At 55.2% G+C, this 14,526-nt stretch overlaps 1 protein-coding gene across 10 annotated transcripts in view; it reads left to right on the forward strand.

Annotated features, from left to right (window-relative positions):
- Positions 1–14,501, forward strand: part of Mink1 (misshapen like kinase 1) — a 52,636-nt gene extending 38,135 nt beyond the window's left edge. The window contains exons 5-33 of one of the 10 annotated variants that reach the window (XM_048367120.1): positions 1,499–1,609; positions 1,943–2,033; positions 2,394–2,524; positions 3,647–3,701; positions 3,818–3,896; positions 4,112–4,287; positions 4,681–4,750; positions 5,399–5,609; positions 6,547–6,663; positions 7,406–7,639; positions 7,868–8,041; positions 8,435–8,635; positions 8,947–9,032; positions 9,166–9,276; positions 9,412–9,530; positions 9,751–9,842; positions 10,076–10,099; positions 10,208–10,371; positions 10,672–10,777; positions 10,859–10,996; positions 11,148–11,253; positions 11,628–11,792; positions 11,880–12,023; positions 12,266–12,400; positions 12,565–12,665; positions 12,746–12,895; positions 12,982–13,141; positions 13,233–13,372; positions 13,662–14,501. In XM_048367120.1, the coding sequence (XP_048223077.1) occupies positions 1,499–1,609; positions 1,943–2,033; positions 2,394–2,524; positions 3,647–3,701; positions 3,818–3,896; positions 4,112–4,287; positions 4,681–4,750; positions 5,399–5,609; positions 6,547–6,663; positions 7,406–7,639; positions 7,868–8,041; positions 8,435–8,635; positions 8,947–9,032; positions 9,166–9,276; positions 9,412–9,530; positions 9,751–9,842; positions 10,076–10,099; positions 10,208–10,371; positions 10,672–10,777; positions 10,859–10,996; positions 11,148–11,253; positions 11,628–11,792; positions 11,880–12,023; positions 12,266–12,400; positions 12,565–12,665; positions 12,746–12,895; positions 12,982–13,141; positions 13,233–13,372; positions 13,662–13,745 (3,675 nt within the window). In that variant the 3' untranslated portion in view covers positions 13,746–14,501. Of the gene's footprint in view, positions 1–1,498; positions 1,610–1,942; positions 2,034–2,393; positions 2,525–3,646; positions 3,702–3,817; positions 3,897–4,111; positions 4,288–4,680; positions 4,751–5,398; positions 5,610–6,546; positions 6,664–7,117; positions 7,205–7,405; positions 7,640–7,867; positions 8,042–8,374; positions 8,636–8,946; positions 9,033–9,165; positions 9,277–9,411; positions 9,531–9,750; positions 9,843–10,075; positions 10,100–10,207; positions 10,372–10,671; positions 10,778–10,858; positions 10,997–11,147; positions 11,254–11,627; positions 11,793–11,879; positions 12,024–12,265; positions 12,401–12,564; positions 12,666–12,745; positions 12,896–12,981; positions 13,142–13,232; positions 13,373–13,661 lie in introns of all 10 variants that reach the window. The other 9 variants (XM_048367117.1, XM_048367124.1, XM_048367115.1 and 6 more) reach the window with 9 other exon arrangements.
- The last annotated feature ends 25 nt before the right edge of the window (positions 14,502–14,526 follow it).

Genomic DNA, 14,526 nt, shown 5'->3' on the forward strand with positions numbered 1-14,526 from the left:
TTGGTAAGCATGTCAGGTCTCTTCTCCCACAAGTCAGCCAGACATTCAGTAAGCACCTTCTGTGTGACCTGTACAGGTAAGCATGAGCCATAGTCCTGGCTTCTGAGACACACAGACACAGCAGGTTGTTGCCAGGTTGGGAGCAGTGGGAGATCATTGAAGACTAGCAGTGAGGCATAGTTCCTTGGCACCCTCTTGTGGGCATGCTAGGTATCATCCTCTATAGTCTCTCCCCCACCCACTGCTTTTTTTGTCCCAAGATCAGGCCCAGGACTCAGGAGCACCCACAAATTACATCTGTTGCATAGCCAGTATATGTGTCCCATCTAGCATTTTCCTGCATCATTCAAGGCTTTTGGAGAAGACACTAGGACAAGAAGTGTTCCCAGGTTTCCTTTGGCACTCATGGGGTGGGTCCCACGCACTTCTTTATTAGAGCAGGCATGGAGAACCAGATTCTTAGCCCCTTTTTTAGTGGCATACTATTTCTGTGAGAGGCCAGATAGTAAGTAGCAAAGGTTCTGTTGGTCATGGCAACTCAGTTCTGCTGCTATGATATCATAAAAGAAGCAATAGGCTGGGAATATGGCCTAGTGGCAAGAGTGCTTGCCTCTTATACATGAATCCCTGGGTTCGATTCCCCAGCACCACATATATAGAAAATGGGCAGAAGTGGCACTGTGGCTCAAGTGGCAGAGTGCTAGCCTTGAGCAAAAAGAAGCCAGGGACAGTGCTCAGACCCTGAGTCCAAGGCCCAGGACTGGCAAAAAAAAAAAAAAAAAAAAAAGAAGCAATAGACAGTATGTAAAAAAGAAAAGTGTGGCTGTATCCTCAGACACCAGTATTTAGGTCACTAAAATTGAAGTCTATGTCATTCTCATATGTCATGAAATAAGATTCTTTTAGACTTTTTCCTCAACTATTAAAAATTATAAAAATCAGACTAGAGATGTAGCTTAGTAGCATGATGTTTGCTTAGCATGTGTGAGGCCCTGAGTCTGATCTCTTAGCATGGAAGAAAAGAAAAATTACAGAACCATGCCTAGTTTGATGGATGAACAAAAGCAGCCTCTGACTCACTGAGGTTTGCTGACCCCTGCCCTAGAGCAATGGCTTACTTAAGGGTCTAGAGTCCTGGTGGGAATCTAATGAAAGCATGGGCCCTTCCTTGAGGACAGTGTACCCTGTATCATGTGCGTACAGTTTTAGGGTGTTCCTCAGGGAGAACATACCCTGCATCACGATGGACAGTTTCAGGGAGTCCTGGGACTCCTGCTCAGCTTCACCCTGCAGTTTCTTCCCAGCTAGGTTCGTTTTCCTTTCTCTTCTGATCTCAGAAAGTCTTGTGCTCCTGGAGGGTTCATTCAGACCCTGCTATCTGGCTCAAACCAGTTCTGGTCCCAAGACCTCTGGTCCTCCAGGGGTCTGGAGTGAAGGCCAGGAGTAGAGGCCTTGCCTGACAGATCATTTCCCTTCCGGTGCCTTCCTGGGACCATAGCTGGTGATGGAATTCTGTGGTGCTGGTTCAGTGACTGACTTGGTAAAGAACACAAAAGGGAACGCCCTGAAGGAGGACTGCATTGCCTACATCTGCAGGGAGATTCTCAGGGTGAGTGTGGTGTGGGCCCTTGCTTTTGTCTCACCGCACTGGGGACATGTGACTGCCCTGGGGTAGAAGTGGCTGGCCTCAGGGACCTCAAGCTGCTGAGAGAGACAAGCCACTGTTTCCAGGCTGTGCCATGGCTCCACTTGCAACCTTGCAACTGCCAGGGCCTCTTCAGAGGCATCACTTTGAGGGAGCTCTCCTCAGGATGGCTCTGCTTGCACTTGAGCTGTGGAGTGGGAGTCTAGCCCAAGCTTCTAAACATCAGCTGCCCCTCCCCTGATCCCCTCACCTCCTACTCTTCCCCACCACCTCCCTCTCTCTACTCTTCTGTCCCAGGGTCTGGCCCATCTCCATGCCCACAAGGTGATCCATCGAGACATCAAGGGGCAGAATGTGCTGCTGACGGAGAATGCCGAGGTCAAGTTAGGTGCGCTGCTCCCTTTTGAGGTGCTCTCACCTCCAAACACAGAAGGGGGTACCTTTCTCTCTCCAGTATGCTGAGGAGGCCTTCTCCCTTCCCTACTCCTTGCCCTGGGATGGCTCCCTCCTGCTGAAAAATCTAAGGAGCTTCTCACCTGCACCTTCTTAGCATACAGGTGTCTACCCATAGTCAGAGGGAGATGGGATGGTGCAATCCCTGTTGTCAGGGATTCTCTCCCTTGGTCCCCGAGAAGCAGGGAAACTAGGTCAAGGTGGAGTGGAAGGGGGTGTTGAGGTGACCAGGCCCAGGCCAGGCACATCCACATCCTGGGATATGAGGCAATGCAGACTCCTCCCCATTTCACAGTGGATTTTGGCGTGAGTGCTCAGCTGGACCGCACTGTGGGCAGGCGGAACACTTTCATTGGGACTCCATACTGGATGGCTCCAGAGGTCATTGCCTGTGATGAGAACCCCGATGCCACCTATGATTACAGGGTATGATGTGGAAAGAAGGGGACAGAGAAAGCATATGACATGGGGTCTAACAGCTAGCTTAGAAGTTGGAGGTATGAACAGAGTGGGAAACAAAATGAAGATATGGTAGCATATTAGCAGTGATAGTGAGTGCAGTGATACTTGCTTGTCTGCCTATAATCCCAGCACTTGGAAGCAAGAGAATCTCAAGGTCTAGACTGGCCTGAGCTATGTAGTGAAACCTATCTCAAACAAAACAGCTGGGATGTAGCTCAGTGGCAAAATGCTTGCCTAGCAAGTGCAACATCCTGGGTTCGATCCCCAGTACCAAAAAAAGAAAAGACAAAAAAAATAGTTAAAGGGAAAGGGGGAGGAGTGAGGGGGGTATGAGGGACAAGGTAACAAACAGTACAAGAAATGTATCCAATGCCTAACGTATGAAACTGTAACCTCTCTGTACATCAGATGTTTGATAATAAAAATTTGAAAAAAAAGAAAAAAATAGTTAAAGAACAAAACAAAACTGGGCACCTAGGGCTGGAAATATGGCCTAGTGGCAAGAATGCTTGCCTCGTATACATGAAGCCCTGGGTTCGATTCCTCAGCACCACATATATAGAAAAAGGCCAGAAGTAGTGCTGTGGCTCAAGCAGCAGAATGCTAGCCTTGAGCAAAATGAAACCAGGGACAGTGCTCAGGCCCTGAGTTCAAGCCCCAGGACTGGCCAAAAAAAAAGGCACCTAATGATTAACTCCTGTTATCCTAACTATTCAGGAAGCTGGGTTTTGAGGATCGTGGTTTGAAGCCAGCCCAGGCAGGAAAGTCTGAGACTCTTACGTCCAGTAACCACAAAACTGAAAATGGACCTGTGGTACTAGTAGTAGTAAAATGCTAGCCTTGAGCACAAAAGCTCAGAGACAGTTCCCAGGCCCAGAGTTCAAGTCCCACAAGTGACAGAGAGAAGAGGAATGTTTTATGGCAAGGAAGGTATGGATCAGAGGCCTAGATGCCTTGGCATACAGGGGTCTCAGGAAAGAGTGTGGAGCAGAAAGGGGTCTTGGAAATGGCAGGGTGGTGGGTGGAGAGATCACTGGGCAGAATTGTTGGGAATACTCACCTGTCACCACCTTTCTCCCTCCATAGAGTGACATTTGGTCTCTAGGAATCACAGCCATCGAAATGGCAGAGGGAGCTCCCCGTAAGTGCTCAGTCTCCCCTGGGTAGGATGTAAGAAAGGGGACAGAGAGGGTGGGTATAAGGGAGGTTATGTTGAGGAGTGGCAGCAGGGATGGACATGTCTCTTCCATGTCCCAGCTCTGTGTGACATGCATCCCATGCGAGCCCTCTTCCTCATCCCTCGGAATCCACCACCTAGGCTCAAGTCCAAGAAATGGTAGGTCTTTGCAGGGCCGGGGGCTGGGAAGGAAGGCCACACCAACCTAATGCCCTCTGGGCTCAGGCTTGGATCTGCATTGTGGAGGAGGAGTAGGGGTGGTAGGATTGGGTCAGGAGGGAAGTCAAAGTGGCTTGGGATAAGTAGTCCCCACTCTTCCTGTGACCCTCCCTTCTAAGGGGGGGCCTCCCAGTGTGAGCCATCACCATTTCCAGGTCTAAGAAGTTCATTGACTTCATTGACACATGTCTCATCAAGACTTACCTGAGTCGCCCACCAACAGAGCAGCTGCTCAAGTTTCCCTTCATCCGAGACCAGCCCACGGAGCGGCAGGTCCGCATCCAGCTCAAGGACCACATCGATCGCTCCCGGAAGAAGCGGGGTGAGAAAGGTCAGTGGGCAGATGGGAGGCAGAAACATTTTAGGAGACACTTCCGCCCCATCTGTTCTGCACTTCCTCTGTGGCTTCCTCTTTGCACTTCCCTCCCAGGCACCCGCTCTCCCTGTAGAAGGAAATCTCTTTCCCAGCTATCCAGCCCAAGTCAACTTTCCAAATGAGGATGGCCTTTCCTTTCCCTCATGTGCATGTGTGAGTGCACGTGTCTCAAACCCTGCCCCCTGTGGGGTATGGCCCCTGTCTATCCAACTCCAAACTGAGATGTTTCCCCACTGCTGCAGGGAGCTAGGCTACCTAGATGGGCCTTACTGGCCACCTAAGATTTCCCTAGTCCAGAGTGGGGCCTGGGCCCTGGGCAGATCTGCAGAGAAAATCTACCCCCTGCAGAGGAGACGGAGTATGAGTACAGTGGCAGCGAAGAAGAAGATGACAGCCATGGAGAGGAAGGAGAGCCGAGGTGGGTTTGGCTAGGAGGCAGGAAGGAGCTGGAGGGGACGGCAGTGGTCATTGCATCGGCTTGGGGACTCAGTCTTGGGGAGGGAGAGAGTAGTTCAGATCTGACGGGGGGACAAACTGGAATGTTGAAAAGGACCAAAGGTTGGGTGGGAGCTGGCTGTGGGCACACACATCTGTGCTCTCACCACTCAGGAGTCAGGAGGTGGTAGCAGGATTCCAAGGGAGGACAGCCTGCCCTATATGATATCAAGACTGTCTCAAAAAAAAAAAAAAAAAAAAAAAAAAGAGGCCGGTAAAAGGGAAAACATCCCGGGCTGGGAATATGGCCTAGAGGCAAGCACTCTTGCCTCGTTTACATGAGGCCCTGCGTTCATTTCCCCAGCACCACATATATAGAAAATGGCCAGAAGGGGCGCTGTGGCTCAAGTGGCAGAGTGCTAGCCTTGAGCAAAAAGAAGCCAGGGACAGTTCTCAGGCCCTGAGTCCAAGCCCCAGGACTGGCCAAAAAAAAAAAAAAAAAGAGAGAGAGAAAACATCTCCTGGGAGTGACCAGAGGCAGACTAGCCTCTCCGGTGTCCACTCAGGCAGGTTCCCTTGGCTGAGGGAGTACTGGCAAGTTCTGACCCATGCCTTTATATTACTGAACCAGCTCCATCATGAATGTGCCTGGGGAGTCCACACTGCGCCGCGAATTCCTCCGGCTCCAGCAGGAGAATAAGAGCAACTCAGAGGCGATAAAGCAGCAGCAGCAACTGCAGCAGCAGCAGCAGAGAGACCCCGAGGCACACATCAAACACCTGCTGCACCAGCGGCAGCGCCGCATAGAGGAGCAGAAGGAGGAGCGGCGGCGAGTAGAGGAGGTAGGGCCATCCTGGCTGGCTCACCTGCCCTGGCCCCCCATCCCTGGTTCTCCCAGGACAGCAGGGATGACAGAGAGTGACCGGGTCTTGCCTTCCCATCCCTTCTTCCAGCAAGTAAGGCCCAGTCATGCACACATGCATGCTGTCTTACACGAATGGTGTTTCTGCAGGAAGAATTTGAAAGAATTTTCTGGTATCTGTGTTCATAGATGGACTTTAAAATGTTGTCTGAACAGGAGGCAGCAGGATGGAGCGTCCTTACCATGTGCTCCTCTCCCCAAAGCAGGTGTCCGTCTTTGTTAAACAAAGACAAGTTCTCAAGAAGCACCTTCTGCAGTTCCCTTTTAATAACTAGCATTAGGTAGTGAGGAGCAAAGGCTGGCCAGCAAGCTCACTGCCGAAATGATCCCTCCATGTACAAGCACTCCTACAGCTGTGCTTATTTCTTTTGCTTGTTTGTTTGAGGGGCAGATTCTGGTCATGAAGATTACTCATGTGTCAAAGTGACTCCTTAAATCCACAGATTGCTTCCCTGTGCATGGCCATCTATTGCCCTCTAGTGGCCAAATGCTGTCACTGGCGCCCCCTAGAGAAAGGTTGAATTGAGAAGCCAGGGTTTACTGTTGTGGGCCCTTGATTTTGTTTGTTGTTTTGTGGGGCAGTGAGTAGAGAAAGGTATTGTCCAATTCCTCCTACCCCAATGTCAGAGTTTGCTCTTTGCTCCTCTAGCCCTATGCCCGCAGCCTCCCCAGAGGAGTCATCTTCCCAAGCTAAGCCCTTGCTGGCTATGGTATACAGGAGCTGACTCAGGAGTAGGTGTATTTGCAGAAACATGGTGGAGCCATTCTCTTCTATCATCCCTAGCAAGCAAGGAGTTCCCCCCTCACCCCCCAGGGCCATGCTGCCCTAACATAAGAGCACCCCCTTGGACCCACAGCAACAGCGGCGAGAGCGAGAGCAACGGAAGCTGCAGGAGAAGGAGCAGCAGAGGCGGCTGGAGGACATGCAGGCCCTGCGGCGGGAGGAGGAACGGCGGCAGGCAGAGCGGGAGCAGGTACTGGGGCCAGATCACACCGCACACACCCGCCTCCCCGTGCTTCCCATCCCCCTGCCCCCTGCTCCTGCTGCCTGCCACCCCCTTGCTCCCTGACCCCCAGATTCCTCCTATCTTTTCTAGCTTCACTCTTTCTCTCTGTTTTCTCCCACCCTTCAACCCCCACCCTGGCTCCCTGTCCTCCTCCTGTCTCTGTGCCTTCATTCCTCATCTCTACCATCCCAACTCCTCTTCCTGGCGCCTTCCCTCCTGGTACCCACCTGCTTCCTCCTCATCACCTCTGCCCTCTTCTTCCCATATGTGCCTCGGTCACCCCCCCACCCTGGGGCTCATCTTTCCTCCACTCCCCCTCATCCTCACCCTGCTGATTCCTTCCCTTGCCGCCGCCGCCGCTGCCCCCTTCTCTGCCGCCTCCCCCACTCTCCCTGCCCTGTGCCCCCACCCCACCCCCCAGGAATATATCCGTCACAGGCTAGAGGAGGAGCAGCGACAGCTCGAGATCCTTCAGCAACAGCTGCTCCAGGAACAGGCCCTGCTGCTGGTAATGGGGTCCCTTGGTGTCCTCAGGAAGATACCATCCAGGGCTGCTTTGCTGGACTGGGATGGGGACACTGTAGGGGAAGGGACTTGCCAAGATACCAGGGGAAGCAGCTCTTCTAGACAGTTGGAGGAAAGGGCGTGGCTGCTCTAACTCCCAGGGCCACACCCTGCTGAGCCCTCCTTTCCCTACCCTTGGGCCCAGGAATACAAGAGGAAGCAGCTAGAGGAGCAGCGGCAGTCCGAGCGACTCCAGAGGCAGCTGCAGCAAGAGCATGCCTACCTCAAGTCTCTGCAGCAGCAGCAGCAGCAGCAGCAGCAACAGCAACAGCAGCTCCAGAAGCAGCAGCAGCAACAGATCCTGCCTGGGGACAGGAAGCCTCTGTATCACTATGGTCGGGGCATTAATCCTGCCGATAAACCAGCCTGGGCCCGAGAGGTACTCACTGCCTCCTTTGCCCCCCGAGAAAGACTCCATTCTGCCAGCCCCACTGCCCCAAGGCCTGGGCATTTGTGAGACACAGCTGATCCATAGCAGTGAGCCCTGGGAAGGGGGAATAGTTCCTGGCACAGGCCATAGGGCTGTGACAGTTGGAGCAGTGGGGACATAAATTTTGAAGTGAAGGAAGCAAGGAATTGGCCTGCTTGACACACCTTTGTGTCACAGGTAGAAGAAAGAACAAGGATGAACAAGCAGCAGAATTCTCCCTTGGCCAAGACCAAACCAAGCAGTACAGGACCAGAGCCTCCTATTTCACAGGCCTCCCCTGGCCCCCCAGGACCCCTTTCTCAAACGCCTCCCATGCAGAGGCCGGTGGAGCCCCAGGAGGGACCACACAAGGTGAGTCTTTCCCATTCTTAGATAACACATGGGCCCGGGAAGCCCTGTGCAGACCACAGGCACAGCATCCATATTCCTAGGCACAGACACGCCTGCCTTCATGCACACACAGCACAAGGACACATCTGCTCTCATGAACACACATATCTGCCATCATACACATGGGACGCCTGGGCAGATAGTCACCTGCTGGCTGCTGTGTGTATGTTCCTTCTGACCTGCTACTCCCTTGATGAAGGGGCAAGCGATGCCCTTTCTCAGCCCAGCCCCAGCTGCAGGTGGGGATGCAGGGGGTGGAGCCGGCCGCCCACCCTCCCTGGTCTCTCCCTGCAGAGCCTGGTGGCACACCGGGTCCCACTGAAGCCATATGCAGCACCTGTACCCCGATCCCAGTCCCTGCAGGACCAGCCTACTCGAAACCTGGCTGCCTTCCCAGCCTCCCATGACCCGGACCCTGCTGTTCCCACACCCACTGCCACACCCAGTGCCCGAGGAGCTGTCATCCGCCAGAACTCCGATCCCACCTCTGAGGGGCCAGGTCCTAGCCCGAATCCCCCAGTCTGGGTCCGGCCAGATAGTGAGGCCCCGCCCAAGGTAAGGACAGCACTGTAGAACAGAGGAACATGGAGGAATGGCGGAGGGGCTGGAAGGCAAGGCAGGCAGGGCAGGCAAGGCAAAGACATCTGAGTGGGAAGGGAGAAAGAGAAGGCAGCCCTGCTGTGTAGGGGTTATCGGCACCTAACTGGGTGGCCCAGATACAGGGCAAGAATCCCAGTGCTACCGTTTCCCAGCTTCCAAACTGAATGGACTCTAGTACCTTCCCTGAGCCCGTCTGCCTATTTGGGAAGAGCACCTCAGGGTGGCAGTCGGAGGATGAGTGTCCATGACGTACTGCTCTCTCTCAGGTGCCTCAGAGGACCTCATCTATTGCCACTGCCCTTAACACAAGTGGGGCTGGAGTGTCCCGGCCAGCCCAGGCTGTCCGTGCCAGGTAACCCTGCAGAGGGGACTGGGAGTGGGAGCATAGGGGACTTGACCAGGTTCCCCACACAGGGACAGGCAAGCCTGACCCAGTCACCTCAGCCCCTCCCTGCCCCTTCCTGCATCCTGTGCTCCCTCCACAGACCTCGCAGCAACTCCGCCTGGCAAATCTATCTGCAAAGGCGGGCAGAGCGGGGCACCCCCAAGCCTCTAGGGCCCCCTGCTCAGCCCCCTGGCCCGCCCGACACCTCTAGGTAATGGAGTTGCCCCTCACTCACTGTCACCTCTCACTTCTGCCCCTGGCTTTTCTGGTGATGGCCCCACTGCAGTGCAGCCAGAACCCCAGGATGCGATGCAGCTTCCTGACCCCCAGCTCTGCTCTTTTATAGTAACCCTGACCTCAGGAGGAGCGACCCTGGCTGGGAGCGCTCAGACAGTGTTCTGCCTGCTTCTCATGGACACCTCCCGCAGGCTGGCTCGCTGGAGCGAAACCGGAACCGGGTGGCAGGTACACGAGCCAGGACCGGTGCCTTGCCCTGGCCCTTGACCCAGACTTGATCTGGATGGGCCCTGTCTTTGGTGGCTTTGGGCTAAAACAGCAAAGGGACAAGGGAGACCTGGGCAGGTATGGGACATGGTGCTGAGCTTTAGGCTCGGGGCCAGCACGGGTACGGGCAGCCCAGCCCCTCTGGGTGTCACTGATCCTTTTCTCACCTTGCCATGTCCAGCCCCCACCAAACTGGACAGCTCCTCCCCAGTGCTTTCCCCTGGGAATAAAGCCAAACCTGATGACCACCGCTCCCGGCCAGGCCGGCCCGCAGTGAGTCCTCTGATGGCAGGCATAGCCCTGCATATCTGGGTCAGGGGCCTCGGGGCAGGATGTGGAGCCTCCAGAGCCCCTGGGCGGGCACTGGGCACCAAAGATGGGGCCTTCACTAATGCACACAACAAGGAGGACTGTGGGGTCCCTACAGCTCATCTCGTGTTACTAACCTCTCTCACCTCTCTCCTGCCTCCTCCTGGCTGCCTTCCTCCCCCTGCGGCCCCTCCCAGAGCTATAAGCGGGCCATTGGTGAGGTTAGTGAGGGGGGCTGCTGTGGGACCTTATCCTGTCTCTCTGGGTCCCCTCTGTACTGCCTGTGCCTGAGCCCCTCTGGCTCCCCTCAAACTTCTCCTCCCCTGCAGGATTTTGTGTTGCTGAAAGAGCGGACTCTGGACGAGGCCCCCCGGCCTCCGAAGAAGGCCATGGACTATTCATCCTCCAGTGAGGAGGTGGAGAGCAGTGAAGACGATGAGGAGGAAGGTGATGGCGAACCATCAGAGGGGAGCAGAGATACCCCTGGAGGCCGGTAAGGGGTGTCCTGGGGTCGGGCAGTGAACAGTGGAGGAGGGGGAACGGCTATGGCAGGTGTGAAAATGAGGAGGCGCTGGCCTCCCCCTCTTCCACGGCTCTGCCGGCTGTGAGGCCCTTTCAAATGGCCTGTCTTGGCCCCAGCCTTCTCTGAGTGTCACATGGGGAAGCCCTCCACTCGTGGAGGACGGAGCACACAGTGTCCAGTGAATGTGAGAGCGCAAGTCTCTGTGATCTGTTTCCTGTGCCATTTGTGGGTGACAGGCAGAACCTGGGGGCCTCCCCTTCTCTCCCACAGCAGCGATGGAGACACAGACAGTGTCAGTACCATGGTAGTTCACGATGTCGAGGAGATGGCTGGGACCCAGGCCCCATATGGGGGTGGCACCATGGTAGTCCAGCGTGTAAGTGGATTTTCTTGCCCCTGCCCGTCCCTGGGTGTGCCTTCTGAAGACCCCGTGCCAGCCCTTCCTTCTATTGGTCAGACTCCTGAGGAGGAGCGGAGCCTGCTGCATGCCGATAGCAATGGCTACACGAACCTGCCTGATGTGGTCCAGCCCAGCCACTCCCCCACAGAGAACAGTAAAGGCCAAAGCCCCCCCTCAAAGGATACAGGCAGTGACGTGAGTGGGTTGGTACAGGTCCCTGGAGTGAGAGAAGAGCCCTGGTGGGGCGGGGGGGGGGAGGCCTGGGCTTGCTGGCCCTGAGGTCTGCTCGGAGGGGACCTGGAGTCAGGTTGTTTGCCTGACTGCTGCCCCTCTCTGCTCCCCACAGTACCAGTCTCGAGGGCTGGTGAAGGCCACTGGCAAGAGCTCCTTCACAATGTTTGTGGATCTGGGGATCTACCAACCTGGCACTGGAGACACCATCCCCATCACAGGTAAGGGCACATCTGCTGGGAGGCCTGGCCCACAGCAGGCCCAGAGGGGAACACGCTGTCTCTGAGGATGAGCCCTTTTGTGGGGCCTTAGCACCTTCCCTGGCACAGATGGAAGAGAAGGGCTTCTAAGACTCCGGATGGGAGGGGAGTGCTAGAATGGCTAAGGGACCTGGGCAAAGGAAGCCAGGACTGTAATCAAACTCTTGGTCCCAAGGCCACACTGCTCTTTCATCTCTTGCCCTGTACCTCCTATTCTCCAGTCTTTCCCTTCCCTCCTGATTAGCCCTAGACACCAAGATCAGATGTTAGAGGCTTGGGGGTAGACAAGAGACAGCTGAGAGAACTGCAGACTACCCCCTTCCGCTTCCTCCTAGCCCTGGTAGGTGACGGTAGTCGGCTCGATCAGCTGCAGTACGACGTGAGAAAGGGCTCTGTGGTCAACGTGAACCCCACCAACACCCGTGCGCACAGCGAAACACCTGAAATTCGCAAGTACAAAAAGCGGTTCAACTCAGAGATCCTCTGCGCAGCCCTTTGGGGTGAGCTGGGGTTGGGAAGGCTGAGAAGGGTCTGGCCAGTGAAGGGCCTGCTTCTCCCTCTGACCTTCTGAAGGGCTCCTGTTGTAGGAGTCAACCTGCTGGTAGGCACAGAGAATGGGCTGATGTTACTGGACCGAAGTGGCCAGGGCAAGGTATATGGGCTCATCGGGCGGCGACGCTTCCAGCAAATGGATGTACTAGAAGGCCTCAACTTGCTCATCACCATCTCAGGTATGTGGGTGGGGGGCTGGGGCTGTGGTCTTAGCACTTGGGCTCTGTCGCTGTCTTCAGCCTGGAAGGAGGGCATGCTGGTCCAGGAGACAGAAGGTGGGGCAGCTCTCTCACTCTGATGGTGTGCAGACAGGGCGGGGGTGGGGGTTGGGAGGAGGTCGCAGCTGGGCCTTCGATGAGGACGGGAGTGTGTGTGTGTGTGTGTACGTGTACGTGTGTACGTGTGTGTGTCCATCCCTCAGGGAAGAGGAACAAACTTCGAGTATATTACCTGTCCTGGCTTCGGAACAAGATTCTACACAACGACCCGGAGGTGGAGAAGAAGCAGGGCTGGACCACCGTGGGGGACATGGAGGGTTGCGGGCACTACCGTGTCGGTGAGAATGCAACAGCAGAACGCCCAGGGAGAAACTGGGGGCCTGGCCTAAATGCTGGCAAAGCCTTGAAGCCCAAGATTTGGGCCTAGGACTCAAGAGGCCTAGGGAGGGGGCTGCAGCTTGAGAAGGGACGGCCACTTATCCCTCTTCTTTTCTGTCCCCAGTGAAATATGAGCGCATTAAGTTCCTCGTCATTGCCCTGAAGAGCTCTGTGGAGGTGTATGCCTGGGCCCCCAAACCCTACCACAAATTCATGGCCTTCAAGGTAATCCTAGCCTCCCCCCAACACTGTTCTAAGGTCCTGCCTCCCCACCTGCCCACCCTGAGCCCTTCTCTCCTCGACAGTCCTTTGCTGACCTCCCTCACCGCCCGCTGCTGGTGGACCTGACGGTGGAGGAGGGGCAGCGCCTCAAGGTCATCTATGGCTCCAGCGCTGGCTTCCATGCCGTGGATGTTGACTCTGGGAACAGCTACGACATCTACATCCCAGTGCATGTGAGCTCAGCAGGGTTGCGAGGAGAATGGGGGCAGGTGGTATGGGTCCTAGACACAGAGACCCCAACCTTCCCTCTCCTCCTCAGATCCAGAGCCAGATCACACCCCACGCCATCATCTTCCTCCCCAACACCGATGGCATGGAGATGCTGCTGTGCTATGAGGACGAAGGCGTTTATGTCAACACGTATGGGCGGATCATTAAGGATGTGGTGCTACAGTGGGGAGAGATGCCCACCTCTGTGGGTGAGTGTGGAGTGCCCTCCAAGCTGCTCACTCCCAGGGCAACCCAGGAGTGCAGTTTGCTTACTACCCTTCCACCACCCTCTCCCCACAGCCTACATCTGCTCCAACCAGATCATGGGCTGGGGCGAGAAAGCCATTGAGATCCGCTCTGTGGAGACAGGCCACCTGGATGGGGTCTTTATGCACAAAAGAGCCCAGAGGCTCAAGTTCCTGTGTGAGCGGAATGACAAGGTAAGGCTGGCTCCCATCACCCTGGGGTCTGTTCAGAGATCTGCAGGAAGGAATGGTTTCCTGGTATCTTCCTGTACTTTCTGGAAGTACAGTACACAGTCACAGCCTCCCTCTGTGGTTTCTTTCACTCACTTCTTCTGTCCCTCTCTGTTCATTGAGATTCACTCTAAAAAGGAAGACAGGGACAGTGCTCAGGCCCTGAGTCCAAGGCCCAGGACTGGCCAAAAAAAAAAGAGAGAGAGATTCACTCTATCCCTTGGTGATGGCTTCTTGTACCCCCTCCCCCCAGGTGTTTTTTGCCTCAGTACGCTCGGGGGGCAGCAGCCAAGTTTACTTCATGACTCTGAACCGCAACTGCATCATGAACTGGTGATGGGCCCTGTGCTGGGACTGCCCCACTTGGACCCAACTCTTCTCCAACATCCAGACTTCCCAGGCTGCCCCTATATCCCCTCCCCGGGCTTTTGCTTTACTGGTTTGATTCACTGGAGCCTGCCGGGAACGTGACCTCTGATCCCTGATGCTTTTGTGATCACGTGACCATCCTTGTCCCCAAAATGTTCTCGCCCGAAAACTGTGCCTGTCCCCAACTTCTGGGGAAGGACACAGCTCCCCTTCCCAGGAACTAAATGGGCCTTGTCTCTCCCCTTTTCTTTAATTAAGAGGAGAGTGCTTGGGGCTTAGACCCCTTAATCCATTGCTGCTGACTGGGCAGGGCTCTGAACCCCTTTATTTGCACGACAGGGGAGCCGGCTCCCCCCCTTGAATGTACCAGACTCTGGGGGGGTCACTGGGCCCTAGATTCTAAGCAGGGGGGTCACCAGCCACTCCAGGGGCAGGGACCATTTCCTCATTTTCTGAAAGCACTTTAATGATTTCCCCTCTCCCCAAACCCCAGGGAATGGAGGGGAGACCCTGCCAGCCAAAACATTCCCCCTTTCTAGCCCCCCTCAGCCACCTTAGCCCCTCCCCTTTCCTGGTGGAGGGAAGGAACAGGGATTTCTTGCCCTCCACATCCCCTTGCTTGCATCTGTATATAGTGTGAGCAGCAAGTAGCCCTTCTCTCCCCCCCTCCTCAATGTAGTGGCCTTGGATATTCCGTTTGTTAATAAAGACAGTTCAACCAGCTCCCACCATTTCAGGCCCCTTATTTT

Source organism: Perognathus longimembris, chromosome 17 (genome assembly GCF_023159225.1).
Source record: "Perognathus longimembris pacificus isolate PPM17 chromosome 17, ASM2315922v1, whole genome shotgun sequence".
NCBI classification, from domain to species: Eukaryota; Metazoa; Chordata; class Mammalia; order Rodentia; family Heteromyidae; genus Perognathus; species Perognathus longimembris.